Genomic DNA, 21,492 nt, shown 5'->3' on the forward strand with positions numbered 1-21,492 from the left:
TGGTTTTGAATTACTTTAAGGATGACCATTTGGGCACTTTGAAGGAGATTCACACGCAAACCAGACACCTCTGCCTTGGATGTGGCAATGCTGACCCATATCAGGGCAGGCAGGGTGGTTGTCTCAGGGTGCTGAAGGGATAAGTTGTGCTCATGGTGTAAGGTGCATGTGAGTCTGTGTGTGGTGCTCAGTTTTGGTGCTGTGCCTATTCCCAACCATTGTTTTCAAATGTCATTATTCAGTTCTCTACCCTTTTAAAAATCTATCTAATACCTGGCTTTATTTTTAAAACATTCATTCTATAGCAGACTATACTATTGATTTTTACTCTGAGAGCATTCCTGGGCCATGGTCAGGGACCAGGTCAGGGTCTACTGTGCTTGGTGATGTGCACAGCATAAAAAAATATTATTGCAGAACTTAGTGTCTAGTTTTTTCATTAATTTCCCCCATACTCCAAAGCATTTTCTGGGACTTAAGAGACTGCCTTGATGGAGGGCAAGTGCATATAAAATAACATTTAAAAAGCAGGGTTGTAAAATATTTTGGAATCATAAGGTTGTACTTTAAACCCATGATATTTTTTGATAGCTCAGTGTTGTTTCCATGCTTCCAGAGCAGAGCTGGGCAGATGACAGCTGAGGAGCCTGCCTTAAAGCCCATCTCCCTGTCTCCCTCAAATATTCCTGAAACTGCTTTTCCTTTCTCTCACTGAAGGGGAAGCTGACACGACAGGACAGGACAATCCCTGCCCCTGTCAGGGGCAGCAGAGTCAGCACACTTCTCTTGTTTCTTTGTTCCTCTACTCCTTTCCATCCCAAGGCAAGGCCAGCCTCACCTCTGGCCAGAGGATGACAAAGCATTTGCTTCCTGAGGCTGGTCAGCAGCCAGGCTGGGAGGAGAGCAGGCACTGTAACCCTGGCAGGTCAGGGCACCCTGAACACAAAATCCCTCTTCAAGTCACCCCCAAGTCCCAGCTCTGGTTTTTTGTCCCTAGCCCTCACACCTCACATTTTCCTCCCCACATCAGCATTTCCTCCAAGCCAGGGACACAGGGACCCCTCTCCTACCTGATGCCCATTGCACATCTTCCTCCTGCAACCTTCCTTATAAAACAAGCTACCACCCCCAAACCCACATTTTTTTCCAAGCTTTCCTCCCACTTTCTGTTTGCCTCACCCTCTCCCTCATTATCCTGGGTCTTGCTTTTGTTTGTCTTGGCTATTTTGGGCTGGAGGCTCTTTGGGGAAGGGAATACAGTTTAAATGTCTCCTGCTCAGGATGTGTTCAAGTCATTCCAGCTGAGTGAAGCTGAATTCATAAATGAGGCACAAACTGGCCGAGAAGTGTTTACCTGAGCATGGGCAACTGATTAACTGAATCAACTTTAAGAGGTATAATTCATTAAGCATGTGTAACTTTGTGTTTAGGGGGAAAAAGTCCTATTTTGAAGGCACAGGTTACAGTTCAATGCTAAACTTTCCCAGGAAATCCAGTCCAGGCCATGGCAGTCTATGCTACTGTAGTGAAGCATAGCATGTTCACATGGTAGTTACAGCTTAAACTGTAGGCTCTGGCTCCAAGCACCTTCTTCACTATTGTCATTCCTGAGGGACCACAAACACTGCATTGTTTACCATGAAATGTACATATAACTACTTGAAAAATAGAGTATAAATGTATAAAATAAAAACCCATGTACTAAGAAGCAACTGTGCTTTTCTCTAGAGGGCTCTATCTCTGTGATAAATTTTTAAATTATAGTGCTACTTGATACTGGAACTCTACTATCAATTTCAAAACTGTTGCATATGTAGAAAGGATTAAGATGATATTGTTTACAAGGTGTGTGTGATCTTCATTTTGTTGCCAGTAAGATCATTATTCTCACTTTAACACCTAGAACACCCCAAACCTCCACACCTGTCAGAGTCATGGAAACATCTGGTATCTGTTTTGCAAATTTGAGAGTCTGTTGCTATAATCTTTTAATTACATATAAAACCACTTTCTGTTGTACAAGTATGTAAATTATCCCAAATGAATCAACACAAAACTAGCAATTTTTTCATGTTCAGAAATATTTCTCAGTTACACCAATAAATGAGATGCTAATTGCATGTGAAATTTAAAAGGGGGTTTATTCCTTTTGATAAAAAAGTGGTGTAAGAATTCAGTGAAAAAGGAATCCCAAGTATTTTAAATCAGCATGTCCCATTTGTATTCACTATATGGAGAGCAATTCTGATGAACACCTATCGTATCAACCAGAAATCTCTTTCTCATTTTTTGCTTAAGATCCTCTCACCTGTAATAGAAGAATATTTGTCATACAAGGCTAAATGCTTATGGATTTCCTTTCCTTACACAATGGAAAAGAATATGTTGAATATTCAAACTCTGTTCACATGGTTTAAAGAAAAAAACCCATGAGCACAGTCTTTCTCTGAAGCCATCAAAGCCTTTGGCTTGCATTGTGAATGACCACTGGTCCTTAAAATTGTGAGCTTTTGATAATGTCCACTCTCTGTTCTGCATTTACAGGGCTCAAGGCTTTGTAGGTGCCTCATTCTGTAGCTGAGGGAAATGGTAAATTACTATTTTTTATTTGACCTCTCTGTGCTCCCTTCCTTTAAACACAGTGGCAATATGTGAGTCTTTCCAAGCCTGTCAGGCCCATGCATCATTCCTCCATGAAATTACAAGCTGTGGTTAGGGCAAAGGTTGTGAGCTCTCCAAGAACGTCACTGGGCCAAGAATGGTGCTGGGCCAAATGTGTCTGTGGAGTTGTAATCAGTCGTATCACAACCACCTGGGCCTTTTAGACTGGAACCTTTAAGACTTTTGTAGCTTCTTCTACACCTTTGCAGTGACCATGAAAATCCAGTGCTGATCAATATTTACTTGGTTCACATATTAACTACTAGAACAGACAGGGAGTAGCAGAGACCCAAGCCCAAGATAAAGTGCAAAATCCACATAGTCTGTCTTTGTAATTAGATCTTACTTTAGAATCAAGAATAAAACACCAGTCAAAAACTAAACTGAAAAATTTAATTGCTTTATAAAATAAGATTATGAAATTCTATATAAAAATCCAGCTTCTTAAATATGGTACATTCACTTCCTCACAGAATATTTAAATATTCAGGTCACTTGAGCTATATTTTCACCGTATTTGAGTTAAAACCATTGGATAAATTAAAACATCCTTACCAAAAGATACCACAACTTATACAAATAATACTAAGCAATAATACATTTTTTAAATACAAAATGTAAAGAAATTGATAACTCTTAGGGTATGCTACAAAATTTTGCCAGAAAAATATATGTAATCATATTTGTTTAACTAGAAAATATACAGTGTGCTTTCCAATTCTCTTCCTAAGATTCAGTCTCATATCCATTTAACTTAATAAATATGTACAACAAAAATGTTTATTCCTTGAAGAATATAAATAGCAAATACTGGAGTAGAGCCTGGTCTGGCATTCCTTTCTCATCTAGTGACTATAGTGGGACTTTTCAACTCTGAATGTGCAAAAATGCAGAATCAGGCCCTTAGTGTTACCATCGGGTTAATAGCTTTTACAAAAGTGATTTTTATGAGAGAAAAAAAAAAAACCAGCAAAAAAATCCTTTAAAACCACTTCAGGAGACTTAGAACTATTCCAGTCAGGCTTCTATAAATAGTAAATCAAAATGTAGTGAAATAACGTTCCAGTTTAATTACTGCTGGCAGTAATTAGGGAAGAATAGTCAGTGAAGAAAGAAACATATCTTGAGTTAGACACATCTTACTTTCACAGATTTAAGTTGGTTCCCTACCATTTCTAAAAAGAGTTTCTGGTATAATCTATACATTGTAAATCTGTGAAGAAACTTTATCACCTTCTTCAGGCTTTGGATGGTTCGTTTTGGAAAGTGGTACATTTTCAAGTGCTTCAGTCCATACATTAAACCTTTAATGGTGTCTTGGTCACCATTCTTTATTCTCCACAGATTGAGAAGCTTCAGAACTTGCTCTGTTGGCTGACATAGTTTCATTGTGCGCTCAACATCTTCTTTTCCCACTTTCTTGCCTGGCAAGCTTGACATCAGCATGTTGAGATGCTCAAAGGTGAGGTTCAGGTGGCCAACATGCTTTAAGACACTGTTTTCGCAAAGATCGATATCTATAGAAAGCAAAAGAGAGAAGAGAGGTAAGTACAGCACATTACAACTTTACTGTAGCCTGCAAAAAACCTTCCAAATTTCTTTGCTTCAAATAATTCTCTCATCTTTTCTTGTTTGGGCCCATCTATCCTGTAAAATGTTGTGTGTATGTCATAGGATTCCTAGCATTTGCTTCCAGTGAATGAAAATTTAGCTCATTCTCTTCAGAAATGCCTAGGCATTTGTTAAAATAGTAATTTTTTTAATAGCTATATTTGTTAAAGTAGTAATTTTGAATTTTGAAGTACTCTAGATACTTCACAGACTGACAAAAGCATACATACTAAACAGCAGAGGAGTAAAAAAAACCCATTTCTGCAGCATTTTTCAAATCTATTCTGAGTGGACAAAATGTCATTTGAATGTGGTGGTTGTTGATGGTGGTTTACATGAAAAGATTTGACTGCTGTAAAAAACTTTGTTATTAATACTGCAGCACTAATTCATCCTTGAAACGTGTCTTGGTAGATTCAGCACAAGCAAAGCCAAATCAAATGAACAAATGAATCAGCATGACAAAGATGTACCAGAAGGGAAAAAGAAGGAAAAGCCTGTCTATGTATTCCTCACTCCCATGTGCCCCCACCCTGTGGAAAAATGTCCCGGTCCAAAATATCAACCTCTACTTTATAGAAGACAAATTGCACTCTTAGCTGCAGGGAACCAGCCCCCTCTAACCTCGGTTGCTCAGATATTATAGTGGGAAATACTTTCCTTACTTGATCAAAATTCTTTGTACATTTTGCAGACTTAAAAGGGAACCTTGGTCATGGCACAACACACGCTGCAAAGTGGTCAACAAGTCTGGGAAGAATTCAGTCCTTGACTGATCTGGATAAGTGGAATGCTGTAACTGCTTCCCCTCGACTTCTCTATGCTTACTGCATCGAGGTGTGTCAGTGAAGGCCTGCAGGCCCTTCTCCAAACACAACACATCCCCAGGGGGTATTTGATCTAAACAATTTTTTAAGTGCCATTCAGAAGGTTTTTTTATAATGCATATGCTGTCACAATAAGATACCTTGGATAATCTTCTTGACCATATCCTGTTCTTTGTTTTGCTGCTTCCATAGTTTCAAAAGATGAAAGGTCTGCTCTTGAGGGCTGTGCCTTTGTTTAATCCTTTCGATATTTTCCGTGCTAACCTTTGTCCCAGGCAAGCTGTCTGCTAGTATGTTCAGCCAGTTAGGTGTGACATGAGTAGGAACAGCAAACCTGAACATAGCCTCCTCACACAGGGTAACATCTGAAACGAGAAAGAGAAGATGTCAATTGTTCTGATCTCTTACCTTGCCTGTCTCAGAAAAACAAAAACAAAAAAACCCCATACAAAACAAAACAAAAAAAAAAACCCACACAAAAAAAAAACCAACCCAACCAACCAACCAACCAACCAACCAACATGATAGCAGCAAGAATGATAAGAAAAAGTATTTTAAAAACAGACTAAGAAGTTGTCTTTGTAGTGCTGTTTCTCTTTGTATTTGAGTTATTTTTGGTCTGAGCTACAATAATTAAAATTCTACTACGGCCATCACCATAGCAGGCAAAGAGCTAACAAGCTAAGTATTTATATCCTGAATTTTGGTAATTAATTTTAATGATAACTAAAGGTATGTTTTCAGAGGACTCTTCCTTAATATGATACACACCTATTCCACATTTTTGAGGTGTCGTATCTGTATTTTCCTGACAGATGTTGTCACGAATCTCATTTCCTTTCAAAGCTATTTTGAAGCCCAAGGCACTACAGTTTGTGTGCTTAAGACAGGCTGCTTTGGAGGAGGTTTCATTTGAGAAAAATCCCTCTGGACATCTCTCACATACAGTGTCACTCTCAGGGGTACCTGTGGAAACAAGAAAACAATGCATCCAATTACATATAACCTCAACTGTGGAAAAAAAATTAAAAAGAAAACAGAAAGCAAAAAACCACATTCCTCTCTAAACTGTCATGCTTCTGCTTTTCATTAACGAGTGACTTTGGAAGAAAGAGACAGAAGATGCCTTAGGAGAAGGATGTTCCTGCTGATGTAATACAGTAAATAGTACTCTTAAATATGCTTGTTACCAAGTTCAAAATCAGTGATTACTGATTAAATCAGTAATTTAGTAAAGTATTATCTTTAAAACTTTGATTACTTGAGTCTATTCAGACATTACACTATGTCTGATCTTCATCCTTCAACTATACAAATATTCTGTAAAGTAAATAAGTAGAAAAAAATGGGTTCTGAATTTCACTCTGCAATAACTGCCCAGAACCTTACTTGAACTGGTTACTTCAGTTCTAGATAAAAGTACAATCCAACTCAATATCAACTAAAGACAACAATTTTGAAATTCTTTTGGGGGCTTGAATAAAGCATTATTAAAAGCAAAGAAAGCAGTGTCCAATATTAAAAAATAATATTTAATAGACATACAAGCTTTGCTTGGTGATTTAAAATGCATAGTTGTACTTCAGAACTAACTATATGATATAACAACAGAATGACAACATATGGTTCTAGCACATTTACAAAGAGTAAGAAAACAAATCATGAAATCTGAAACTATGCAGTCTAACCACGAGTGGCAGGAAAGTAACAGCACCAATAGTTATTACTGCTGTATACTCCCTCCTAATTCATCCTTATTCATCCAACATTTAACAAGTGCCTGAAGTCTGGTATCTAATACTGCATTTTTGAACATGAAATTAAGCACATGCTTAAAATTTATTTGAAAAAATTGAAAACTATATTTGGATAAGAAAATACTTCCATCTAGTGTATGTTTTAAGTATTTACATGCGGATGTTTATTTTAATCTTAGCTTTTTAGTAATCTTTTCTTTATTTTGGGAAATCCTTAGAGAAAAAGAGTATGCCTCTCAAGTTTTGAATCAGCTGTGAAATCAAGAAGAGCGCTTGCATACAACCTGACCTAGCACTTCATCCGCCAACGAGCGAAAACGAAGGAGTTTATAGTTGCCAGAGAGCCTGTACGTGCCAGCCCCCTCCCAACCCTGCGCTTTCGGCAGCCCCAGCCTGCCCGTGCGCTGCCGGCAGCTCGGGGCTGGACACAGCTGCAGCCAGCGCCGCGGGCAGCAATTAGCTGGCCTGAGACAGCCGCATGTTAGCAACTTTCCCTGCTACAGACACGCTGCTGCTGCGTTCTGGCAGCAAGGAGGTGGGAGAAAGGAGTGCTCCTGCAAATGGTTCATCGTTCTGCTCAGAGCTTGCTGCATAAGCTTTGCAGCACAAGGGAGGAATAGACCGTGTAAACCATCCGTGTTCTCAGGACTGAGCATAAAGTCACCCACCTTCTTCATTGTTTATTTCGCCACTCTTGTTAAGGGCACGAATTGCCGCTGTCTGCCTGTCCTTCTGCCACTCCCTCCAACTCCCCTGGAATCCCGCACTCTTCCCAGGGAAACGGCAGCCGCCACCGGGGAGGCAGAGCTGCCTCGCAGCAGCACGGCTTTCCCAGTGCAATGCTGCTCTAAGCCCTGCCTCATACAGGGCCGGCCGCGGCACAAAGGAACAAAGCCTTAATGCTCGCTCACAAAAAGGGACTACAAAGGAAGATGATATCCCAATGTAATCATGAGCAATGGGCACCAGGGAAACAGATTTCTAATGCTTTAAGCCTTAAATGAGGTACTGGACCACACCATCTTCCTGTGTGGGAGTCGAATCGTGATATCCCAATGTAATCATTGTAGAGCAATGGGCACTAGGGAAACAGATTTCTAATGCTTTAAGCCTTAAATGAGATACTGGACCACACCATCTTCCTGTGTGGGAGTCGAATCATATTTTTCTGCTCTTAGGTTTTATTTCACCTGAATTTGCATCATTACAAAGTTCAAGGCTATCATATGGCAAAAAGCAGTAACACAGTGCAGTACATGCTTATTAAACTCTTAGTTGTTGCCTCACCTCAAAAACTGACTATTGACACAGGGGGATGCAATTATTTTTACAATGTTTTCATTCGTTTTTGAGGTCTGCTTGGGTTTAGCTGGTTCAATCTGATGGTCTTTTGGAAACAAACTTTTTAAGACATTACAAAATTCAACATTTTATCTTCTTTAAAAGTTTGCTTCATTCTGATCTGAGGGATTGAAATTTTCTGCCATATTTCACCATGATCAGAGGGATGCAGCAGGCTGGTTGCTCAGACAATTTATACTTTGTTCACTTCCCAAAGTCTTTCTGAGGATTTTGTTTCTGCTCCCTTTTGACTTGCTGCCAAGATACAGTGGAACCTCATTAACCCAAGCCCCTGGGTATAATAGTTTAGGTTAATGAAGGTTTACAATATGGAAATGTGGTAACTGCCAGGTGGAAATGCTTAACAGTGGAAGGGCATCAGGGTAAAGCTTCATCAACCAATTACTCAAGGACTAGTGAGCAGCTACAGCAGTGACATTTCTCCTTCCACCAAAGCTGCTTTCCAGTGAGAGGTTCATAACCTAGAAAAGGACTCCCAGCCTGCCATTCAGCTCAGCACTAAAATACACAGGCCAGCCCTAGTGTTTCCCACTGCAGGTACATCATTCCTAGGGAAATCATTCTGCCTGTGGATGTCTGAGACACTTTGATTTTCTTCATTTCCTTCCTCAGTGCTCTTCTCCAGACAGTTATCAAGCTCTGGTACAATGACAATTCACAGTTCTTTCAGGTTGTGTTAAATACTGGAGCTAAACTGGGCCACGGCATTTGCCAAACAATAAATTATGTATTTGGTTTTAAGGGAAGAACAAATTATTGGTTTAACAATTTATGTTGTCTTAAATGAAGAGTACACTCCACTGAAAAGTGGTGCTTTGCTCTATATTCCCACCAGACTTTCAGCACTGTGCCAGCCTGCTTGACAAAGAAATGGTTGTTTGCTTGATAATAGTAACAGTTTTCCTAAGAAAAGAAAATTCCACTTAGGATGCTGATAATTAATTATTACCACATATTGCAGTGACACTAGAGCTATATTAATGTTGTTATAATTATATACTTGGTGTCAAACATGTAGTGCTCCTGGTGTTTGTCAAGATATACAGTTCCTCGAAACAGCAGATTTCAAAATGAAAACCATTATTATTTATCACACACACAAATACTACATTCCAGATAATGCTCCTTTAAAAGAGGCAATCCATCATGTTTCTCATTAGAGTGCAATTTGCTACATTTGCTACTGCCATTAAGTTATATGTTACAGCAGGAGCAGGGTATTCCACTGAGAAACCTTCCTTTGGCTACAGTCCAAATGATGCAGATTAGAACAAGTTCAATTGGCTTTACAATTTACTGTCCTGCAATGTCATCTGGACAAGCCTCTGTCCTAATCTTGTGACTGCCACGAGTCGTGGCCGTGCTGCAGAGCTCTGATTACATCTGTGCCTATGGAGGAGCGGGACCCACCTGCCTGGGCAACCCCGGACCCGGGCGGACACTCCGTGTGCCTCAAGCAGAACTCGAGCTCCAGGTACCTGCCCGGGACGCACTCGCAGACGCGGTTCTGCGTGCTGGAGCACTCCTGCCTGACGAACTGCAGCTCCTTGCAGACGGTGCTGCAGTACTGGCACTCCTCGTTGCCGTTCCACTCGTCGGCGTAGTACTGAGCCGGGCACGGAGCGCACTGCGTGGGGCTGCTGGCGCTGCAGTGCCGCTTCACGTAGCTCCCGGGAGGACACTGGTCACACAGCAGCTGGCGAGACGTCCCTGGGTCGTAATGGAGATACTTGGGGGGAGAGTCTTCCTGGAAGGTCCACTTGACAGAAATGTCCAAGAGCTAGCAACAGGAAAATAAAACATCGCTTCCTTTTAGTTCCGGAGAGCACAAGGAAACCTGCACTTCAATGAGTTTATGAGTCTACTCATGTCACTATCTTCAAACAAATTTTTGCATTAGAAATTTCTGAGATACCAGCAAGCTTCCAGACTCTCCCATGGCTATCTTAGAATGGGAAAGTTTTAGGATCTTATCTAGCAAATCTTCCCGACCGAAGTGATTCCTTCCATAGGTGTAGATACTATTCTTCTCCAATTTACACCCTTTTGATATCACTGGGCAATGACCTTTTACTGCCTGGCACCAGAGAATTTGTCCAATGCACAACAAAGGTGAGGGTTATGCACCTTTGTGTTCTTAAGTATTGAGTACTTCAGTTGCAAAAGAAATTGTGCCTGAGCATATGAATATGATCAGTGTAGTGCACCATCACCACAGATACCCTTAAAGGTAATTCCTTACACTATTTCTCTTACACTATTTTTTACAGAAATTAATGGCTAGAACAATAGAGGTTACTTTTTAATGCCTTCCATTCAATTTTGCACTGATATGCAGAAGCTTTTGGGATGTAATGTGGCAGCTACATCAAACGAGAAGACACAGCTTGAGACAAGGGTAAAGAATGATGCAGGATATGAAGGGCACATAAAGGACTCAATTGCATGAGCTGGAAGAGACCAGGCCAGTGCTTTTATTTCCTACCTAAAGCCACAGGCTCACAGCTGAAATGAAAAGCTGGTTCATGCCATGACAGCTAGTCCTCCTGCTTCCTACAACAGTCAGCTTTGCTGGTGTGATTGGGGACCTGGTGATCTGAGACAGCCTGTCTTGCTGCAGAGACAACCTCCATATCACTTTGTTTTGGTCTTATAATTGAAAATTTGGTTCTGTGATTCTGTCAGTCTACCACAAAAATAACTCTTGAGAACCACCCTGATCCCCACAGGGTCTGCCAACAGCTCACTCTCCTCACTGATAACCCAGCTCTGTTCCAGCCCATGCATGGCTGCATGTGCCACCTCTCTTTCAAAACTTGTACATTATTTTATAAAGATGAAGTAAACTGGATCTGACTTAAGACATTTTTCAGTGTATCCAATAAAATTATAGATCTAACTGACTTGTCTTTATTGCTATTTTAACCTTTGTCTGCTAACACAGAGTTGCCAATTCAATTTCAAAAATGTATTTCCTCTTTTCTAAACGTCCCCAAAGTATAAATGGAATTAACTTTGTTTTTAAGTCTGTATTTTCTTGAGATGCTTCATTTAAGGGCCTCACTTCTGCCACATCATGGCACTTCTAAAGCCATAGTCTTATTAAGTTTGGAAAGGACAATTTAAAACTTCATCTGCATTAACACAATTCACAGTAAACAAAAAGTGGTATGAGATGCTTAACTTAGGAACTCTTATTGCTTAAGCAAATACTCTTAAATGCATTCTCGCATTGCACATCTATCAATCCACTTTTCATACAGCTATACTTGGGCTGAGGAATGAAATGCAGATAGTATGGATATTCCCTACAGGGTCTTGTATCTACCCTTCACTAATAATACCCTTGACAGATAATTTATCTGGTTTCTAGTGTTGTGATAAGGCACGAAATGATGATACAGACACTGCTGCTTTCGAGGGGAACAAAAAAGAAGAAGAAGAAGAATACTTTATTTTCTGACTCTAATATTTATAGTTTTCTAAAGGTGACAGTGGATTGGAGGGTGACAGTGCCACATCTCCAATGCCACTGGACAGACCAAGGGTCCATCAGTTCTCTCCACCTCCATGAAAGAATGCAAAACATAGGTTATTTACAGAACTGTGTGCGAGAAAGTTTGTTGAAAGAATGTAAACATCAGAAGGCTTAACAAAGTCTTACAAAATCAGGGCGACATTCTAGAGGTGGAGATCTCACTTTTCTTGCAGTCTCAATACTTTCACTGTGAGAAATTCCTTATTAGTCTTTGAAGTTTGATGAACAACTCCATTTTCCCTAAATGACTGGATCTGTTTTATGTGATCTATTTAACAAAGAGGGTGCAGCACATTTTTTAATAGTGAGTGGCTTTACATTGAGGAAAAATGCCCCCACCCTTGGTAAATCTACAGCTATGACTCTAGTAATAAGGAAGTCCGGGTAATCTCATTAATTCCTGATGTGAACAGCGAAGTTTTCTTCTGTGGTTTTAGTTCAGTAACAGTTAACACAGCATCCCAGAGTCCAGGATCTTGCATTCCATTCACAGAACATATCTGACTACAACATGTGGCGCAGGCACTACAAAGACAAGTATCAACCCACACTTTACACAGATATCTGTGGAAATCCCAAGACAATTCCCAACAGAGGTGAAAACCTGATACTGTGAAAATTATTAGGGACAGCAACCAGTCATATGGGCAACATGTCCTTGTGCAGAAACATCAGCAGTCCTGCTCTGCAGTGCACAGTTCCCCACAAAATCCAGAGCTGTCACTGCAGTAGAATCTGCTCCTCTGGGTTGTGCCTCTGCCCATGGTGACACATTTTCAGGTAACGAACAGGTAGGTGAACAATTTCATAACTGTTAACTCTACTCTGCGACATGTAGGAGCAAGAATAACAAGATTTTATCTATTCTCCTTACTTAACTATTTACGCTGGAAACCATGTATGAGGCAAATAAAGAGTTTTGCTGCAGGGGATGATTCAGCATTAAAATTAATTAGAATTCAATAATCAGAGTATGAAAGCATAGGGATTTGTAGAGAAAAATGGAGGCACCTGCTCCCTGAAGAACCTACGGCTGTGGGAAACAAGCCAATAAAAATTGAAAACATTTCAACACTATTTGAGATGAATTGATTTTAAAAATTGAGCAAAACAATACTTGAACATACAGACATACAGAGTTTTGTCCTTGGAAGAACCAATAACTATAAACTAATAATGGCAACTAGAATATTATTAATCTAAATGAGCACAACCAAACCCCGTAATAATAGGATAAATAAATCAGCATCACTAAAAGAGCAATCAGTCCTCCCATTTGATTTTCTTCTTTGTGCTTTTAAAAGGAAAGCACACCACACTTGTTTTCCCTTTTTTCCCCAGAAACACACGTTACGTACCTGCAGTGATTCATTGATCAGTGGCTGAGCCACATGTATGCAGAAGCCAAATATTTTACTTAGAAAAATATTATGACAAAAAGATTCTTCAGTCAAACTAGAGATATGCAATTAATATCTCAGAATTTTACCAGAGCATTTTATACATAATTTTCAACACAGACCTAGATCACCATTATTACTGTTTGAATACTGTGATCCTATTGGCACAGGGAGCTGAGCAACTCACTGCCATAGGAGATTGCAAACAGTCGGGTTCAAGATGATACCTGACATAGTAATGGATGAAAATAATAAAGGACTATTAAACATAAACATCACCTGTTGATCAAGAAATCCCAAATCAAAAACTGAATTCACAAAAATAGTGATATTGTTCTGTCCTTTTCTTCCATCTCTTCTATGCATCAGATATCAACCACTGCCACAGACAGCATATGGGTCTTTTTAGGGCATTTTTTCTGGATTATTTTTACATGAAATATAGCCATTAGTATGTAGCTAAGTACATTTCTAGACCTCAATCCCCAGTTCCACACTTCATAAGACTATTGTAGGTTACTTGACAATACTTGAAAAAAAAAAATCTGCAAAATTGTCTTCTATAAAGTCCAAAAACACATAGCACAACTGAGTATTCTGAATATTGATATGCAACCTGCAAATCAGAAGTTATCTTTAAACCTACATCAAGTGCCAAAGTAAAGTCAATCTATTTTTCAGATGTTTTGCAAGAATTCAGTAGTAATGGTGGAAGATAATGAAATATAATTTTCACTAGTTTTACTGCAGCAACTTGGCACAAACAGAATTAAAAGACTCTTTTGTCACCCAGTTCACAGAATAAGCTGGAGGGGAACATCACTAAATTGTCCTTTTTCCTGGCCTAACACACACTGAGTTTGTGCTTACATTAGGAATTTGCATCACCTGTTACAGCAGATTTGCAGAGCAAAACAGATGGTGCTGAGCACCTGACATCCACATTATGTATTATTCTGAGGGGATATTTTGGACTAACTTCAATCTGCTTTCATGGACAAGCATGCATTAGTGGTTACAGTGCATCTGGTGTGTCTCTGGGGTCCATCTCTAGATTTGCTTTCATCAGTTCAGTTTACTTTGGTAAATCCACTTTGTGCACTCCAGGGCTGCTCTGATACAGAAACTAAAATACAGTAAATAAAGACGATCAGGAGAGGCCCTTCAAAAGCATGTTCCTAAGACAAATTAAAATGGCATTTATATGCATTTTATGTCTTTCCTGACATTTCCTCTCCTAAACTATGCTATGACCAACTTGATAGCAGTTTCTTAGCTACACAAAACCTCTGACTGATCTGAATGTCCATATTGAAAGGTGATCTATATACTAAGCACATGAATATCTTCTATTCACTAAGCACTATTTGGAAAGTGCCAAATAGTGGAATACTAAGGAAAGTGCCATGATCAGAACTTGCTAGTTTTGAACAGTGGTCTCCCCAAAAGCTTCATAGAAAGCAAGATTCTTCCATAAACATGCCTGGCCTGTTTAACTCTTGCTGGAAAAGGTATCATGTGCTAATTTGAAAGAAGGAAGAAATTACAAGGCTTCAGTCTACTGGAGTCAGAAGTAGGGACAATGAGTATGTTCATCCTATAACCGTTCTGAAACCAAAGCTGCCATCCATCAGCGCTACATACAAGAAAATGAATGGATTTGTTATTTAGAAGATTGTGTAAAGTTCTCTTCATCCTTGTTTAGGAAAGGTTAATTCACTAGGAAGCGGTACAGAGAAAGTTTAGAAGGAAATGGAGAGCTTCTTCTTGGAGAGGATCTGGACTTTTTCAATAGATTGGCAAGTCACAAGAGAAGCCATGAATTCAGTACAGATAGACAGCGAACTCAGAAAGAAGAACTTTCTCCACTAAAGGATAATACTGGAAAATGAAAAGGGAATTCTCTCATCAGAGGAAGAAACAGCCTTTCACTGAGAAGCAGGTGTAAGAAACCCATGTGTCCTAAATATAGCTCTCAATGCCTTTCTGAAAGCAAATACCACATTTAGTTTCCTGGAATAGATGGCAAATGGACTAAAGAGATCCAGGCAGTTTCTTTCAGTTTTAAACCATCAGCCAATTCTTTATATGCCAGCACTAAGGGAAGAAAATAATGCTCAGTATCTTTTTCATCTTGACAAATTAATTGTTAGTGTGATCCATTTGTAAACAGTTTTTCTAAGGTTAGTAAAATGCAAGGCTCAATTTAAAAAAAAAAAAAAAACAACCCTGAAGGTTAGGGGATTTTTTGTTCTATGAGTATGAAATGCTATCAATAACAAAATTGTTACAGCAAAAAAAACCCAGAACAACCGAGTGTAATTAACTACATCTAACAACCTGTTGGGTGAAATGGACTTCTAGTGTCATAGGCTCACTTCTAAAAAGACTGAAGAACTCAGTCTTCCTCCATATCCCTGGGGAGAATCCTGGGCACCTTTCAGGATGGCTGTCTCAGTGTGAGGAATTGGGATTAACTGTAAATACTGAAATATAAGTTGACTGTAAGTCAGTGTGATGCAACTAAATACTGAGAACTTATTCAAGATGAATTACCCAAGGTGAGACAGCAGTTCTTTCACTGTGTCACTCAGCACATTAGGCCTGAAGCTACATTTCTCCATACCATCCTTATGTCAGCAGATACATAAAAGGCCTGTGCAGTCCATTTGTTTGATTCCTTAGAAGATGCTTTTGAAAGAGAAATAATGTGATTGTAAAATTTCATTTCAGATCTTGGGCAAAAAAAAAATACACGCCCTTTTCTTTCATCTTCAAATGTAAGGCAAAGAGCCGCTTGATTCCTCTTGTTGAATTAAAATGAACTAGAAGACAAAGCACATGAAGTAAAAATCCTTCAAGCATCATCCTTTTAAATCACTGCTTTGTGGCAGAAAAGAAAGTGGCTTTTCAGCATATGAAAATATTATTATATAGCTTGGCTTTGTGGTTTTGGGTTGTAGACCAAAGGAGAATGTTTAATTTGCTGAGAAAGATAAATCTGTTTCTGTTTCACATTCCACAAGTATTCCAAAGCATATTTTCTTGTGTGATAAATAATCATTCAAGACATCTGTCAGATTGCTCCCAGTGTTTGCATTGGGTTCAAAGTAAAACCTCACAACTCTCCTACTTTGCCTTCTATACAAAATATTTGGACAAAGCAATGGCAGGAGGTTTTCACATATCCTCAACCCTTAGGCAAAATTCCTCACTGAAATCATGCACAGGCCCAGAGAAATCCCACTGGCAAAATATAGCACTGTATGATATTATCAAGGTCCTCCTCATCAATAGCATGTGTCTCAGATCCAGTATGTGACAATGCCATGCTGGACCAGATCCACATCCACCTATTGAAAATCATCATTGTAAAATACTTGCCATCCTGGGAAAAATTCCTCCCATCTAGCTCTCATCCATCTCATCTTGCTGTTCTGGGGGCCCATGCAATCACCACATTTAACCTCTCTGGGCCAGCAGCTCTGCAGCACTGCTGACCCGTGGGGTGCTGCAGGCTCACGAGAGCCCTGTCCAGACAGGCGAGCTCTCTGCAGACCACAGCCAAGTGCCAGGTACACAATGAAATCTGACATGGAGTCATCTTCACCGGTTTGAGTTCAGCTTATAAAGCTCTTCTACCATTCTACCAACTGCTTCGTTGTAATCCACTCACTTCGGACATAACAGGACCTATTTTTGTTTGGAAGATACTTTATGAAGTGGAGGCTCCTCTTTTACATTACATAAGGAGTTCAACTGGTGACTCTCCTGAATGATCCGTATTCAAAACTGAAGATATGAAATACTGTCTTCATTTCTCTGTCAGAGCAACATGTCAAAAAGTCAACTCTTGTAGAGACTTTTTGAGACACCATTAGTTGTCATTCACAAAGCAATTTAGGGGTCTAAACTACCGTTTCACTTTCAGTGGTAGGAAAATGAAATTCAGATGAAGAGCAATTTTACATCTTATCAAAGAAGTGCTAAATTGAAAGTCTTCATTTATATGAGTTACATTTGCCTTGAAACCTGTAGAGGGAGAAAGCAGAGAAAACTAACCAGATAACTCTCCAAAATATGTGTCTTATATTTTGGAATGTTATTCACCAGAGTGATAGCAAGATTTAGAGCTAACCCAAGCCTGGGATGTTCCCACTGTAAGAACAGTCTGCCTTTGCACTGACAGAACTACTAACAGCTGACTGTTAGCTAGAGGATGTACGTCCAGTACTATGTGCAAACAGGTGTTTTTTCAGAGGGAACAAAATTAAGTTTTCCATGAGATTTGAACAGTGGGTGTAACTTCAATTGTGACAATATCTTTTTAAAATTCTTCTGGTAACCTTAGTGTTTTATTTTTAACCAAGACACATGCAGACATGCAGACAGAAAGAAAGTCAGACAGAAAGATAACTCCTACCCTCACAGGCTGCAAAGCCACTGCTGCCTACACACAGCAAACCCAACAGGCTGGCCAGAAAAAGAATGTCACATGTGCACAGAGATCCAAAATAGAAAAAGGTCAAGTATAAGGGTCAAGATAGTTACGTGACAAATAATGAGATTCAGCTCTGGGGAATTTCTTTCCATTCAGTCCAATTTCATAATGTTTGTAAGCAGCTTTTAGTGTTCCAAGCAAACAGCAGAAACATGAGTGCACCACCACATCAGGTATAACCTTTCTGAAACCTCAGCAAAGAGGCCAAGGCTGAAAGTACATCATGCCCCAGATACAATGTCTCCAAATTAGGTTCGGAGGTATGTGAGCCAGACACACAGAACTTTGATCTATAGTTGTGCCTCCTAAAAGGGTTGTTGTACCTCCTAAAAACAGACACTAAAGCTACTTTTCTGAGCTCTAGCACATCTGACAGTACTTAAACTTCACTAATTTTACTTAAATTTCACAATAACTTAAAATAAATGTAATAATAATAATAATAATAACGAATAATGCAGTTGAATTATGATCTCTTTGCTATGTACTGCCACCAATGTATTTCAGCTCCATGACTCATCTGCCAGAGGATTATGCTGAACTTCACCAAATGCTATTACTTTGTGGGAGAACATGAACAGGCACATTGCATTTAATCAAAATCAAAATCAACTGATGTGATTATTTTATGACAGCCACAGATAAGAAGCCAGGTTGATAACCAAATATTGCTGAAATTCCCAGTTAACTTCCAGTGATTTCATATTGACAAAGCAGGCACAACATCAGACATGGGATGAAAAAGTTGTCTTGCGTTTCAATCTGCCGACCACAAGCCTGACAAATTTTACTTCCCGTGCACCATTAATTACTTAGGGTTTCCTTCTCAAAAGCTCTTTCAGAAAGTTGTACAGAGAGTAATAAACACACATTACTCATCAAATCCTGGAAATCTCGTTGCATTTATAAAAAGCTTTCAGAATAAATGGATCTCAGTTCTAACGCTCTGCCACAACATTAATGCCGTTGTGCTCACCAAAACAACCCAGAAGCAAGTTAATGTGCTGGCCAAAGCCTGCTTTGAATATTATTTTTTAATGTTTTTCTTTGAAAGTTTCCTTATGCAAAAGATGAAGAGCTTCCAAATAGATGTTACACAGGATCTGTCTGTAGGCAGGTTTTAATTAAACTGAACTCATATACAATTCCATGTGACTAAATGGATTAAATAACATTTTGAAAGATTTACTGTGCTGCTAACATCTCTAAATTTGCATCTGGAAGCATCTTACTAAATCACCAAGTAAACAAAAACTTATTAAAGCAGGGGCTTACACCAGATTTAATAACCCAACTCCTTCTGTAATAGCTACTGACACACTACTAATTCATCACCTTCTCGCATATGAAGCTGCATTTTCTAAGCCAAGACAAGAACCACACACTTGTGGGGTTTTTTTTGTGGAGTTCACAGTGGTTTTCCTGGGTAAGAAAGCCAAGCCAGTACCTGAGAGTGCCACTGCAGCAGAGATTAGAGGCAGGGAGGGATGGAGCTTTTGTAAATCAGAAACAAACATTCCAGCCTAGTTTCTAAATTCATTACTCGATACAGGGTTTTGCTTCAGACCAGTATGATGAGGCCTTACAAAAGGAGGGAGGAAGTCAGAAAAAAAAAAGCAAAATAAAAGCAAATCATGCCACTACCTTGAGAATGGGATGAAAATCCCTGCTGTCTCCCTGGAGCTGAACGTGTCCATCACATTCCAAACTCACCAGGAAAGTTTGGAGAGATGGAACAAAATGGGTTTACCAAGAAAACGAAGAGAAGACAAAAGCAACCCACAAACAAACAAACGACCCTCCCAAAAACCCCAAACCCAAAACAAAAGCCCTAGAAGAAAAGCCGTGTGTGTCTGCAGCCCGATGTCTGCAGTGCATCCTAGAGCACATCTACCTCTGCGAAGGGACTCACCACAAGCGTGCAGCACAGGAACTTGTTCATTGTGGTCGGTGGAAGAAACCTCAGCGCGCTGGGAATCAGGCGGAGAGTCAGCGCCAGGCTCCAGCAGCTGCTTACATTCCCAACATTAAAGACACGATATATATATAGTCCCGGTGTAACAGGAAGCTTGGGCTCAGCTTTGATCACACATTCCCTGCCATGACCAAACTTTTCTCTCGCGCACTCCTCCTCACCTCCCCCCACCCCCCTCTTTCTTTTTTTTTTTTTTTTTTTTTTTTTTTTTTTTTTTTTTTTTTTTTTTTTTTTTTTTTTTTTTTTTTTTTTTTAAGGAACCTGTAAAACGTGGTGACTTAATGGAACCCTTTGAGCGCCGTAACCACAGACTGGAAAATGCAGGAGGGAGTGTCAGGGGCTGGCCCGGGGAGGGTTTAATTGCTCCCTGGCTGGCTGGCTGGCTGTGCCGCCCGGCGCTCCGCTCCGCAGCGGGGCCGGGGGGAAGGCTCCGCTCCCTGGGCTCGGCTCCCCGGGGGCTCCCAGCAGCGGAGCAGGCTGGAAGCGAAGGTCAGGGCGGGGAAGCTGAGGAGAAGGAAGGTCCCCTTCCCTGCTGAGGCAGGAATGCGAGGGACGGCGCCCGCCTCTCGCCGAGGCGCCGCCGGCCTGCAGCGGCCCGAGGGGCTTGGCCCGGGAGAGGCCCAGGGAGGCGACACGGGGCTCTTGCTGTGATTCCCCAGCGACAGTCGTCTCTTCGGCATGCTCCTGCCCGAGGGACAAGTCCTGCTCAGGGCGTTGTTCTTCCTTCTCCCCAGTTTAAGTTAGAAAAGGGCATTTTTTTGAAGCCATAAGGATCAAAGACCGCTGTTCGTGCTTCCCGGGATTGCTCCGAGGGCTCCATGGAAGCCCCGGGGAGCCTGTGTGTGCCAGGCGTGGAGCAGAGGAAAGGTGCAGAGAAAGGATTTCTTTTCCCAACCTGCAGATAGCTATAAAGGATTATGGGAGCCTGTGGGATCCTGGGGAAGGAGCCAAGCCTGATGTGCCTCCAGATTTCACAGATGTTTTTTTCTGCCTATTCACAGGCCAGACCAAAACCTCAGCTCTGGATATGCCAGCTCTTGAGCATTTGAAACTGGGGCCCCTGTTGGCACTGGGCTGTGCAGCTTCTCCCCTTTGAGTCACAAGGCTGAGCAGGATTGGCAAGAGTTAGGTGGAAAAAACCTGCATATTGTTTCATAAAAATTCAGCTACACTGTCTGGAAACCATCATCTTCAAGGGACAGCCTCACACGTGCCTCCTTACCAATCTATAGCTGTTTGAACATGCATCAGGCATAACCTAAGATTGAAACAGATGCTGGTTACACTTGTCAGGATGATAAAAATTCAAGATACTTAAATTGGTGGTAAATTCTCTGTAAGAAGTGATGTGAAAACTGGTGCAGAAGGCCTACCACCTGAGGGAACATTGCGGTTTTTGATGGGTAGTCATCACCACTTGATTAGTATTGTATCTGGAATGGATGATGCAAATGTTCCTGTAATCTTTTCACAACTTTTTAATACTTTAGCATTTATTCTTAAATATATTTATGAATGTACTGCCCAGGTAAAAGCACAGTAGTGCCAATAGATGAATTTTACCTGTACATTCCCACATTTTCATTGTGGGGCAGTGGGAAGGATTGTTCCTGTCATGGACACCTTTGAGTATGTCAGGGTAGTTTTGTGTGAGTATGTTATTCTCCAAGCAGGGACCAAATTCAAGTGTCAACCATAATGCTACAGCAATTCTATCAGCAGAAGTTATTAAGTTCATAAGCAGAAGTTTATACTAAACTACTTTTATCCTCTTAAAGGTCGAGAGCAGGACATGGCAATGTGTCTCTTCTGATTGGAAGCAGCTCCAGTGTCAAATCAGGGGATCCTGGGAGGGAGGTG

General features: G+C 40.3%; 1 protein-coding gene across 1 annotated transcript; it reads right to left on the reverse strand.

The window, feature by feature from the left end:
* Positions 1-3,040: 3,040 nt before the first annotated feature.
* TNFRSF11B (TNF receptor superfamily member 11b) lies at positions 3,041-19,774 on the reverse strand. The gene is made up of 5 exons (XM_041407515.1): positions 19,570-19,774; positions 9,629-9,998; positions 5,871-6,065; positions 5,240-5,464; positions 3,041-4,178 (listed from the first exon to the last, which is right to left on the reverse strand). Exons 1-5 carry the CDS (start codon positions 19,597-19,599, stop codon positions 3,790-3,792), a joined length of 1,209 nt encoding a protein of 402 aa, XP_041263449.1. The 5' UTR covers positions 19,600-19,774; the 3' UTR covers positions 3,041-3,789.
* Between the last annotated feature and the right edge of the window lie 1,718 nt (positions 19,775-21,492).

The sequence above is a fragment of the Onychostruthus taczanowskii genome, unplaced genomic scaffold (assembly GCF_017590055.1).
Source record: "Onychostruthus taczanowskii isolate IOZ18803 unplaced genomic scaffold, ASM1759005v1 scaffold27, whole genome shotgun sequence".
Taxonomy (NCBI): domain Eukaryota; kingdom Metazoa; phylum Chordata; class Aves; order Passeriformes; family Passeridae; genus Onychostruthus; species Onychostruthus taczanowskii.